Below are 12,822 nucleotides of genomic sequence, written 5' to 3' on the forward strand. Positions count from 1 at the left end.
CGCGGCATTCCAAGTAAATCAAGGGGGGTCCTGTTGTTATGTATTATATTATCAGCTTTCTTGATGGTCCGGGATGAGCTCGACCTCGTTGATAGAAGTGTGTCGACGTGAGTAAACTGCATCCCTCGGTAGTATCCGTTGGTGAGGATTGTTCGGCCCTTACCGCGACAGTAGAAGGATCAGGTGCGAGCCTCTGCAACAGTGCTGATACTCGCGATGGCCTGGCGAGCTAGTCTGTAAATGTCTTTTCCTTTCCAATCCTTGGCCTTGGAATGAATGAATACTGGGTTTTCTGGCCTTGACTAACCCGCCGAGGCGAGGCCGGCACGCTGAGTGGTCTAATCCTTGATGAAGTAGCTCACACGATCGAGGCGAGGGCCTCGCGAGGCTTCCCGTGCTTTCTCCCTCCCCGTCACATTAGCTCGCATCCGCAAACGCTGCCAACATTTTCCGCACAAAGTGTAGGGTAGGGCCTGGGGTTCGTACCTACTTATACGGCATGCCATTTACTTGAAAATCGTCAAGTTTCTTCGAGAACAGAACAGAAACAGAAAAATACAGCCCATTAATTGCCATCTATCACTTACAGGTTGCAACTGTACTGACAATTGCAGAGCGCTCTCATTTGCCGCTGCCACGGCCTGGCAGTCAACTTTACAGATCACCAGCATGTAAGCGGCTGTACAACCGTCCAATAAGATGAAACTTTTCATCTTTTCAGTCTCTCTTTTTGTACCCTTACATACACTTTACAACTTACTGTAAATGCAAAGAAATACAGATTGCCAAACTGTAATGGTAGTATTGCAAATCGAAAAAAAATCAGGTTGGCAGCATGTGCAGCTGCCCCCAATGAGAGGCATCAATTCGACCCAAACGGGAACTCGGCAAGCCACAGAAGAGGGTCCTTGGTGACCCCGAGATGCGACTAACGGGTGCTCGTAAATAGTTGGACTATAATAAAGGGAGCACCCATAGGTTGCAAGTGAAGGAGGAAAACAAGATTGCGTGGCAGAGATGTTGACTCGCTACACATAATATGCAGTCACTTGCTCTGTACTCCGTAGGGCCTGGCACTTTGCACATCGTCGCCATCGTCACTCTGCCATGGGATGCTGCGAGTCCTGACGTCGGCTGCTTAAACATCACGATCACGGGCCCTGCTCTGCTGTGCTCGTCTCTTGGCAGGCAGACACTTCGGCGACCAACAAAGCTGAAATCAGGATTTCATCCAGACACCCATGAGCTATGAGCGCAAAGGGACATTGTCGGCTCCGCTTGAATTGCTTGGCACGCAGGACAAGCTCAGTTGAGGGTGGATAGACCTTGTCGTTTGCGTGGGCAAGAGCCGTTTTGGAGATGGATTGCCTGTCTTGGTGTCGCCTTCTCATGAGGTGATGGATCCCCGATTATAACACTCGCTCGGGCTGACTGAGCCGGCATTCAACCTGGCAATTTGTAGGAACAACGGCCCGCGGCACTAATTCGTCCCAGATACCGGAGAAACATGTCGTGTCAGTACCGAGCACTCGGCATGGCACGAGCTGGATGGGCGCGTCATGACGCATGTGTGTGCACAGTCGCAGGGCTTGGACTTTGTCCTCCATATCCAGTGACGACACGAGACCCGCCTGGTAGAGTCTGAATTCCTCCGTTCCACCTTTGGACTGTACTCCGTATGCCATGTGGGATTGTTCGAGTCAAGGACACATGATGCGCAGCAGCTGTGATAGATCACGCCCTGGGAGCTTGGGAAGCAGCTATAGCAGCAACAGAATGGTAATTCATACGCCGGAAAGTACACATGAACCGGAAACACTGGGAGTTGCGTCTGTAAGCGGTTTGGAGCCCGCCTGTTCCGGCGTTAATTTACGAGAAAATATATACTTGACATCAATTGACCAAACATTTTTTTTTTTACGTTTAAGGTACAAGTAGGCTTTAACCCTGTGGGGTACCCTAACAGCAATTTCAGCGGCCTACCGGTAGCAAAGGCCCACCTGGTGACGGAGCCCACTACTTCGTACTTAAGTACGGAGTACTTACCTAGGTAGTTACTTGAGTAAGTTACTTTCTGGACTTCAATTCGGCGATTGCCGGATTCGGCACTGGCAATTGTCGAATTTTTCTTGCGACTCCCTTGTTCGTCCCAAGTTGCCCGAATGCCCTCGGATTTGGTTGTTCTCCCGTTGCCGCCGCCGCTGCCGCCACGATGACATGACGATGACCATGACGACGACCATGACGATGACGGCCGCCTCTGACGAAGATGTGAATGGAGTAGGTGTATCCTTCAGTCCTGCGCACAACATCTATCTGCTTGACAAGTCTGGACTGACAATTGCATGCGTGACACGTCGTCGGTTGGCTGTTTGTATGTATGGCTAGTGTCGAAGAGCTTGCAGCCCATATCAAGACTACCGCCCTCTGCTCCGTACCACTCGGCTCCTTTGCTACGGAACATGTGCCGGCACAGTACCTTAAGTATGGTAGTAGTAGTATTATCAAATGGAGCCCGGAGTATTGCAGGACTCGTGCCATGACATGATTCTGCTCCGCAATACCACCCGTCATAAGCCCACAGAATTTCTTGCTGTGGCATCCGTTCCTGCAGGCAGACCTGGTCAGAGAGACGGCCGTAGTCCTGGCCAGGACTGATAGTGCAGTCTCCATCATGCCTGATCTAGTGATAGCCGACGATCAGAACAAAGCCTGTCCCTGAACATCACTCAGTACTCTGGTTCTGGTGCCTTTTACCTCTCCACGGAAAGTCTGGCCATGGGTCTTCGCGGCTAGTTATAAAATTGGAGCCTTTTAGCACTCCTTCTGTGGGGACAGGTTTTGTGACGCCGAATTGGCGAGCCTGTTATATCGAATCCCGGGCTATACCAGCCCGTCGTCCAGAATGGAAGTGTAAACTCAACACTAGGAGCTGCCTCCATGGATTGAGATATAGATGTGAGCAGACAAAATGGAGCCGACGCCTCCTCCTCTCTCTGTCTCTCTCTCTTTTCTCCCCCCCTCTCACTCTCTCAATTCTGTCTCTGGTAGGTTCAAGAACGGCTCGGTCCTCGGCCGTCTTGTAAGCAATTCGTTTGCGTCCTTTCGTTAATCTCGGAATCATTACGCTCCTTGACAGGCTTCGGCCAACTTGCAATCTTTCTTACATTACACGACCTGTCTGCGCCGGCTAAGTCATGATCAAGTCTCTGCCTCTGGCTGGCCTGGTGGCTGGCTCATTAGCCAGCCCGGCTTTGAATGTCTACTGGGTATGTAAGCCATGTGGTGTCTCGCACAAACATTCAACGTGCTAATGCTTGCCTTTCGTCACGTAGGGCTCAATTGCCGGGTACAGCCTTCGTGATGTTTGTGATTCTGGTGTCAATTATGTCACCCTCGCCTTCATCAACAACTCCCCCGAGCACGGGGGTGGCTATCCGGGAAGCAACTTCGGTGCCCATTGCAGCGCTGAAGTCTTCGTGAACGAGAAGGGTGAGAAGACCAAGTTGCTCAGCACATGTCGTTCAGTTACGCGCGACATCCCTTATTGCCAGACGAAGAACGTCAAGGTCTTGCTGTCCATTGGTGGCCGGTATGGGGAGGGTAGCAATTACTCTGTTTCTTCCGAGGCCAAGGGCGTCGAGTTCGCCCACTTCCTGTATAACGCCTTTGGCCCTTTCAACAGCAGCTGGAAGGGCCCGCGGCCATTTGATGCCGATGGCAAGACCGTTTCTGTCGATGGTTTCGACCTGGACTTGGAGGGGCCGGCCGGCCAATTTGGTGAGTCCCAGTGAAGGCTGGACGATGCTGTGCTCCCGCCCGCCGAGTTTACTAACAATCCCGCGACAGACAACAAGCCCTACGTTGCCATGGTTGACTGGTGGCGCAAGCAGAGCAAGCCAATGTTCATCACTGCCGCGCCTCAGTGCGTCATCACCAACCAGTGGAACCGGAACGTGAACGACGACTTGATCGCCAATGCCAAATTTGATGCTCTCTTTATCCAGTTCTACAACAACGGAGTGTGTGATGCTATCCCCGGCAACACCCCGGATGACGAGTTTTCGTACCATGCCTGGGCCAACACCATTGCAAAGGGCAAGAGCCGTGACGCGAAGCTGTTCATCGGCCTGCCCGCTCATCGGCATGGTGCTGGCTCCGGCTACCTCGAACCTGAGAAGATGAAGGAACTTGTTTGCCAGTTTAGCAAACACAAGAACTTCGGCGGCGTCTCCCTGTGGGAAGGTTCGCGTGGTTTGAACAACACCGACGCCATGGGCAAGTCCTACCTTGGTAGTGCCGCCGAGGCTGTCATGTATCCTTGCCGGAAGTTTCCCGCGTCTACTTCGGCCCAGGCTACCCCTACGGCCACCACCACCGAGTCTGACGACGACGAGTGTATCACGACCTCGGAGACGCCCACGCCGTCGACTATGTCGTTTGACGACGACGATAAGTATATCACGACCTCAGAGACGCCCACGCCGTCGACTATGTCGTTTGACGACGACGATAAGTATATCACGACCTCAGAGACGCCCACGCCGTCGACTATGTCGTTTGACGACGATGAGTGTATCACAGAGACGTCTAATGTGACAGCCACCGCTACTGTTGGCAAGACTAGCTCTGTTCCCTGGTCCAATTCGACAACGGCCAAGACCATCCAGACGAGCCAGCCTATTTCATTGACGACGAGCCAGCCCATTTCAATGACGACGAGCACCGTCTACACCACCACTACGTTTATCTTGACGGAGTGTCCGTCTATCGTTACTGGCTGCACCCTCGGCCGCGTTACGACCCAGACCATCGCTCTCTACACTACAGTGTGCCCCGTCACAGAGCCTGCTCAAACGCCCGAGCCTACGAGTACCAAGGCTCCCAGGATGACCACCAGCACCGTCTACAACACCAAGGTGTATACCATTACTCAATGCCCCTCTACTGTGACAGACTGCCCTGCACGCTACGTCACTGAGGTCATATCAGCATACACTACCGTCTGCCCCGTGGAGGATACCGAGACTGGCAAGGTTCCTAAGCCCACAGGATCTGCTCCTATGACCAACGTCAAGACTGGCAAGATCCAGACCCCAGACTCTCTTCCAACCTCGCTCCGCCCCACGGCCGTCCCGCAGCCTTCGGGCGAGGGTTGCACTGGTCCCAGCTGCCCGGGCACCTCGGTGGCTGACTGCATCGGCCCTGAGTGCCCTGGCGTCATGCCCACCGAGAAGCCCACTGGATCTGCTCCTATGACCAACGTCAAGACGACAAGCCTCACCAAGACCGTCAAGATCCAGACCCCAGACTCTCTTCCAACCTCGCTCCGCCCCACGGCCGTTCCGCAGCCTTCGGGCGAGGGTTGCACTGGTCCCAGCTGCCCGGGCACCTCGGTGGCTGACTGCATCGGCCCTGAGTGCCCTGGCGTCATGCCCACCGAGAAGCCCACCGAGAAGGAACAGGACGCTGGATGCGCTGGCCTCGAGTGTTCCGGTGTTGCCAGTCCCATTGGCAATGCCTGGACCAAGTCTCCAGTCGGTCCATCTGCTGTCCCCGTCCCTCCCGTGACCGCCGGTGCGTCTGGCCTGGCTCTCGGCCTGACGGGCCTTGTCGCCGTTGTTGCTGCTCAGCTTCTGGCCACGTAAGTTGCGGAATGTCCGTAGTCGAGGGTAGTTGCGTCTTTCAGAAGCGCATAGTTGATGTGCAATTAATAAACAATTTTTTTTCCCACGGACCAAGTGAGCGACTCGTGGACTCTTTTCCCAATGTCTTTGTTGATGTACCTCTTTCTCTGCTTTGGCTCTCCCAGTCTTTGAAGCGGCCCCTGGGTTGCGCTGGCTTTCCAAGACAGCTTGTAGCATGAATAGCACGCCAGAGTTTCGTTGACCGACATGTATGCCATCTCGGTCAAGTCTCCTGCAAAGTCGACACGCTTGTTGTTTCATGTATGGCAAGACGCAATGGTGAAAAGACTGTATCCGACAGCCGTCTGCAATTGTCGCCGGCGCAGCACACGGCGGCGGGTGCGGATGTCGTTGGGTTTGCGACGGCCGTATCCACGTTACATGGCGCAAGAGTCATGCGGGCGGATGGACATGGTTTGATTGCATGTTCTGCATCGTCGCACCCGGAAGGCTGTCTGTTTGCTGGACGTTTTGACGGATGGGGAATGGCGAAGGGCTGAAAGCCACCCCCTGATCCTCGGCTGGTGCTCGGCTGGGCTCTCCTCGATCTGATCGTTGATCCTTGTAGTTCGCGGTTGGCTGCTCCTCGGCCGAGGAAGCGTCATCGGACGCTGGGCATGGCCGGATTGATTGCATCGACTCGATTGTTAACCCGTCAATCCGCCATGGCTGCGATATGTGACAGCCTGTGACAGCCGACTGCCTTAGTAATGGTAACAAAGGACAATCTTCCCCACCCGACCTCCAGAGAGAGAAGCCAAGGCACATGCGGCACAGCACAGCACAGCACGGTCAATAATCAATCAATCGTGTTCCCTGCCACGGCAAGCAACGCCGCGGCCTCGCCGTCTCCTCACTCCTCATTGATTCCTCCCTCTACTTTGGCTTTGGCCGTGGCGGCGTGACGTCGCTCTCTCACCACCACCACCACCACCACCACCACCACCACCACTGCTCATACTACGTCTCCGTTCCACGCACAACAACCGCTTGCCGCCATGTCGGAAGCTGGAGACAGGTAAGCCGAGCCAGCCTCCAATTAGACCGCTGACGCGTGCTCCGCCTGACCTTGCATAGCCCGCACAAGCGGTCCAGGTCCTCTGCGGCTCTTTCCTTGCTTCGCCGCAGAGAACCCAGAGAAACCCGCGAAGACGAGTCTGGCTCGGAAGACGGCCGGTCTGTGCCCGGTACGGCCACGTCAAAGTCTACCTCGGGACCTCCTGGTACTCCGCTGTCGCATCAGCCCGGCACTCGGGGACACGCTTCGAAACTCTCGACCACATCCGCCATGCTCAGCAGAGTCCCGTCTGCGCAATCGCCTGTCGCGGCGGCCAAGGCCGGACCAACGTCGAGCCAAGGTGCCACCAGCCTGGAGCAATCCGTTCGCAAGTTCAGGGTGGTTGAAGCCTTGAGAAGCGGCGATACGGCCTCCATATCCAGGGCCATCCGTGACACGGCTGATAACGCGCCCAGGTCCAGCACTTCCTCGCTTGCAGCCGTCACCACCGGTCCCCTCGAAGACACTACAATCCTGCACCTCGCTATTCAGTGCTCCGAAGTCACCGTCATCGAATATGTTCTGTCGGACAGTGCCGGCAGCGTCGACGTCAACGCCAGGGACAGAGACGGCAACACACCACTGCACATCGCTGCCGCCCAGGGCCGCACGACCGTTGTGAAGCTCTTGTTGGACCAGAAGGGCATCAATGACTCGGTTGTCAACCACCAGGGCAAGCTGCCCCTCGACCTGGCCCGAAATCCGGAAATTTTTCAAATCCTCCAGCTATCTCGCTCTCTGTTCACCGAGGCCAAGATAAAGCAGGTGCAGGAGCTCATTGCCCGTGGCGACTACGATACGCTGGCGCAGGCACTTGAGGAGCCTCGACTGAAGACTGTCGTGGACATCAACAGTCCCGAATTTGCCTCAGAACCAGTCACTGTTCAAACGGGAGGCACCTTGCTTCATGAGGCCGCACGAAAGAAGAATACCCAGCTCATCCAGATTCTCTTGCTTCATGGTGGTGACCCTTTCCGCCGTGACCGCAAGGGAAAGTTGCCCCAGTCAGTCACTCATGATGACGGTGTCAAGGCCATACTGAAAAAGTCCCCCGCAGCTGTTGCAGCTCAGAGAGGTATTCAAGAAAAAGCCGTTCTCGGCCAAGCAGCGTCACAAGGCGCCGGTGGCGCTGCCGCAACAGACTTGATGGCTGGGCGCGAAGCCCGAGAGATGAAGGGCTACTTGAAAAAATGGACCAACTACCGAAAGGGCTACCAGTTGAGATGGTTTGTGCTCGAGGATGGGGTGCTCAGCTACTACAAGCACCAAGACGACGCGGGTTCCGCATGCCGAGGTGCAATTAATATGAAGATTGCCAAGTTGAATATGAGCGCCGACGAGAAGACCAAGTTCGAGATTATTGGAAAATCATCTGTCAAGTATACCCTCAAGGCCAACCACGAGGTCGAGGCTAAGCGCTGGTTCTGGGCACTCAACAACTCCGTGCAGTGGACCAAGGACCAGGCAAAGGAGGAAGAAAGACAGGCAGCCCGCAGTGCAGAGCTCCTCAAAGCCGTCAAAGCCGAACAGAGCTCACTTTCGCTTCCAGACGTGCACAGCGAGAGCGCGAGCCTGTCAGATCTACAACGCAGCACCTCACAGCTGCCGAGCCGAGCGACGTCGCACAATATGATGACGCCCCCCAAGGTTGACCTGACAAGAACAAGCACCGTCGGCAGCCTCGAAGATGACGAATTTGCGGATGCCGCCACCGATGGCGAGGCCTCCCGCATACACGGCAATGCAGGTCCAGCTGTCCCGGGAGAAATCGACGACGACGACGATTTTGGAAATGACAGGAGCGTGCGCGAGGAGCCACGGGCAACCAAGGATGCACTCAACATCACGGCTCAGTCCGCAAAGATCCAACTGGAAACCATGTCCGAGGTCCACGCGGCAATTATGACACAGCTCGCCCAGAGCCCCGCTACGCCGCTGTCTGACAAGAACGTCACTCAGGCGCTGTCGACCTATGATGCGGCGACTCGTAGCCTGACGGGGCTTGTTGGTGATTTGCTTCGAATCTCCAAGGACCGAGACGCTTACTGGCAGTATCGTCTGGACAGCGAGGTAAACATGCGCCGCATGTGGGAAGACAGCATGCAGCAGGTTGCTCGCGAACACGAGGAACTCGAGGCGCGGATGGGCGAGACAGAGGAGAAGCGTCGTCTGACCAAGAAGGCCCTTCGTGAAGTAATGGAAGCCGGTGGTGTTTCCGGCGTCGGTACACCCACCACCGAACGTCCACAACAAGAAGCGGAAGTAGCCGCGAAATCTCCTGCTCGGAGTCTTGGACGGCGACCAACTGCTTTAGACCAACTTGGTGAGCTGTCAGAGAGCGAGTCCAATGACGAAGAGGAATTCTTCGATGCCGTGGACGCCGGCGTAGTTGAAGTCGCTGAGATGCCACATGACGAGACCATTGAGCCTCAGAGCAAGGGTGTGATCGTGTCCGCCATTGACATTAGCCCTTCGTTCAAGGGTTACGAAAACGGTATCCGACACAAACTCAAGATGGACGCTGATGACCGTCCCAAGATTTCCCTTTGGGTGAGTAAACGTAATACCTTGCCACTGACGATTTGCGCATGACTAACGGATCGTTTGACAGGGTATCCTGAAGTCCATGATTGGGAAGGATATGACCAAGATGACCCTGCCTGTATCATTCAACGAACCAACGTCTCTGCTTTATCGCTGTGGTGAGGACATGGAGTACGCTGACCTACTTGACTTGGCTGCGGAGCGCCACGATTCAATCGAACGCCTAATTTACGTCGCGGCCTTTGCTGCCAGCGAGTATGCATCCACAATCGGGCGTGTTGCCAAGCCATTCAACCCTCTGCTTGGAGAGACATTCGAATATGTCAGACCAGACAAGAATTACCGCTTCTTCATCGAACAGGTCAGCCACCATCCTCCCATTGGTGCGGCGTGGGCTGAATCGCCCAACTGGGAATACTGGGGTGAGTCCGCGGTCAAATCCAAGTTTTATGGCAAGTCATTCGATATCAACCCTCTTGGCACATGGTTCCTGAAACTGAGGCCTACTGCCGGCGGAAAGGAGGACCTCTACACGTGGAAGAAGGTCACTTCGTCGGTCATTGGCATCATCACCGGCAACCCCACGGTGGACAATTACGGTCCAATGGAAATTAAGAACTGGACCACTGGGGAGGTGGCTATCCTCGACTTCAAGGCTCGCGGGTGGAAGGCCTCGAGCGCGTATTTGATTTCTGGCAAGGTTCTGGATGCAGACGGCAACGTGCGCGTCAGCCTCGGCGGACGTTGGAACTCGAAGCTATATGCACGTTTAACGCCCGGATACGAGGCGTCTATTGACGAAGTCAAGGACGCTGGCCCTCTGCACAAGGGTGCCATGAACGATCCAACCCGAGCTTATCTGATCTGGGAGGCCAACCCTCGACCTGCTGGCATTCCATTCAACTTGACGCCCTTTGTGCTCACGTTCAACCACATCGACGACAAGCTCAGACCATGGTTAGCGCCGACCGACTCACGTCTGCGCCCCGATCAGCGTGCCATGGAGGATGGCGAGTACGACTTTGCCGCTACCGAGAAGAACCGACTGGAGGAGGCACAGCGAGCTCGCCGCAGGGTCCGCGAGTCCAGGGGCGAAGAGTTCGTGCCGGCATGGTTCTGCAAGGCGACATGTGAGATTACGGGGGAGTCGTACTGGAAGTTTAACGGCAAATACTGGCAGCAGCGCCAAAAGGCTGGGCCGAACGGAGACCCAACGGCGTGGGCGGGACTGGAGCCAATCTTTGAGGATGCAAATTAATAGACAGCGGGGAAGACTTGCACAATTGCATGTGTGGAGTTGAATGCGGAATTGTTACTTTAGAGGTTCTATGCGATTCGGGAGCGAGGGGACAGGAGGTTGATGGGGTCAAATAGTATGGTATGGGCAACAAATTTATTCCATTTGGTGGAAAGGCGATGCGGAGCTGGATTCTATGCGTTGATACGGCGTACACAGAAAAAAATTTGATACGCACACAGATACATTTCTGTCGTTTTGTCGGTTGTGCCTTTTGAATTATATTTGCCGACGTCGAAAAAAGATTCCTGCGACGGGGGCGGGAGTAACTTACTAGAAGAGCAAGTTGTGACCAATTTCTTGGTACCTACCTGGGTACGTAGGTACCTATACACGCGTGACCCCTGTTTCTGAGGAAGACAGGTCAAAAATTGTCCCGACTCCTGAGCTGGTCAAGAGTCTGATGAGTTGTAGTTGTCTAGGTGCCTTGGTACCATGGTAAGTCGGTACTTACTTAAAAGTACCTCACCTGTCCAGCGGGCCCCCGGCCAAAGGTTGCGGGCTAGCCGAGGCTCGGGAGTCGGGACAAAGGCCGAAAAGGGAAAGGGACGTTGCTCGCCCACCGGTGACGCGCCTTCCCCCAGGTTGTCATGCCGAAGCGGCCATTTTTCTTCATTGCCAAGTGCTCAAGTGCTGTTCCCTGATCCTGATTCTTGCATCGCTTCCAGACGTCCTTCTCTTGGTCCTGGGGGCGCTTCACGTCCAACGAGCGACCCTCTTGGTCGTCGCGTGCTGCGCTGTCGGTAATTCCCTCCACGACGGAAGCCAATCCGTCATTAATCAACCCTGCCGAATCTCGATTCCCAAACTGCACGCCTCAAAGAGGGACCGACGGATATCATGGTTAGCGAGGAACGGTCGACACTGTTGAGACCGCCGCCTGCGGATCCGAGCAAGGCGCCGATTGAGAATGTCTTGGAGGTCACAGAGGTCGGAGTCTTGGGCCCTGTACGTCCTGCAAGCTTGTGCTCCGGATTGCCGGCGTGCGCTTTCAAAGCACGTGCTGGCTTTTTGAAGGAAGACATGCATCTCCAAGCGGGCGCCACTGGCAGTGTGCTAACAATGAGGGAAACACGCAGGACATCTTCACAAACGCCCGCAAGGCTTGGGTTCCTCCCGGTGCGAGGGGCGTCTATGGTGGCACCGTGATTGCGCAATGCCTTGCCTCGGCGCAAAAGACAGTCCCTGACGACTTTTACCCTCACTCGTGCCACTGCTACTTCATATTGGCTGGGTCGGGAAGCATACCTATCCTCTTCCACGTCGAGCGAGTCCGTGACGGGCGCTCCTTCGCCACGCGTACCGTCCAGGCACGCCAACGGGGTCGCTGCATCTTCACCACGACCATTAGCTTCGTCCGCGAGGACGCCGGCGGCGAACGGACGGTTCGTCACGCTGTCCCGATGCCGGAGGAGGCCAAGTACCCTCCGCCGGTGGACTGGCAGGGGGAGCCGGAATGGGCCAGGGGCGGGCCCTTCCAGAACTACGGCGTGCCTGCCGCACGCGGCTCGGACCCGACAGCCCGGCCCGACGAGCAAAGATGCCAGCAGTGGATGCGGTGCCGTGGCAAGATTTCCGAGGCTGGTGGTCGCCAGGCACATTTGAATGCGTTGGCGTACGTCTCGGACAGCACCTTTATCGGCACGGTGGGACGCGTTCACCGGCTATGGAGACTGCCCTTTAAGCCGGAAGATTATGACGACATGGCACCAGAATACCAGAAGCGCGTAAAGGAGCTGGCCGAGTTTGAGGGCCTCGGATCGACCGTCGAGGAGTGGAAGACGCGCCGCAAGCTGGGCATGATGGTGAGCCTGGATCACAGCATCTACTTTCACGAGCCTAGCCGTGTCAAGGTGGACGAGTGGATGTTTGCGGACATGGAGAGCCCCTGGTCGGGCGATGGGCGTGGATTTGTCTCGCAGCGCATCTTTGCAAAGGACGGAACGTTGCTGGCGACTTGTGTGCAAGAGGCAAGTCGACGTCTGACCCTATCTGTCCGCGATGCCTGCTCTACAGCATGTAGTAGGAAGCTAACTGAGTCTTTTTAGGGCGTTGTGCGATTAGCTCACGACGAGTCCGAGGGGAGCAAGTTATAAAACCAAGCAAGAAGAGGTACGTGCAAAAAATGTACCGGGCCAAGGGTTTGCATGGCCCGTTGGATATGAGTCGACACCAATTAGATTCTATACTTAAGTAGTTGCATGAATTTAGAACGGATGAGAAGAAAGACTGTGCGG

At 55.4% G+C, this 12,822-nt stretch overlaps 3 protein-coding genes across 3 annotated transcripts; all 3 read left to right on the top strand.

Annotated features, from left to right (window-relative positions):
* Positions 1-3,197: 3,197 nt before the first annotated feature.
* On the top strand, positions 3,198-5,648 carry MAM_02121 (chitinase 18-18; the record flags this gene model as incomplete). The annotated part of the gene is made up of 3 exons (XM_040820920.1): positions 3,198-3,269; positions 3,336-3,780; positions 3,850-5,648. The coding sequence occupies 3 exons, from the start codon at positions 3,198-3,200 to the stop codon at positions 5,646-5,648; spliced, it is 2,316 nt and encodes a 771-aa protein (XP_040681263.1).
* Positions 5,649-6,685: 1,037 nt separating this feature from the next.
* MAM_02122 (oxysterol binding protein) lies at positions 6,686-10,546 on the top strand (the record flags this gene model as incomplete). Its single annotated transcript, XM_040820921.1, has 3 exons — positions 6,686-6,705; positions 6,765-9,294; positions 9,356-10,546. 3 exons carry the CDS (start codon positions 6,686-6,688, stop codon positions 10,544-10,546), a joined length of 3,741 nt encoding a protein of 1,246 aa, XP_040681264.1.
* An 879-nt stretch (positions 10,547-11,425) lies between these two features.
* Positions 11,426-12,633, top strand: MAM_02123 (acyl-CoA thioesterase; the record flags this gene model as incomplete). The annotated part of the gene is made up of 2 exons (XM_040820922.1): positions 11,426-11,533; positions 11,665-12,633. 2 exons carry the CDS (start codon positions 11,426-11,428, stop codon positions 12,631-12,633), a joined length of 1,077 nt encoding a protein of 358 aa, XP_040681265.1.
* Between the last annotated feature and the right edge of the window lie 189 nt (positions 12,634-12,822).

The sequence above is a fragment of the Metarhizium album genome (genome assembly GCF_000804445.1).
Source record: "Metarhizium album ARSEF 1941 chromosome Unknown scaffold_3, whole genome shotgun sequence".
In the NCBI taxonomy this organism is placed as follows: domain Eukaryota; kingdom Fungi; phylum Ascomycota; class Sordariomycetes; order Hypocreales; family Clavicipitaceae; genus Metarhizium; species Metarhizium album.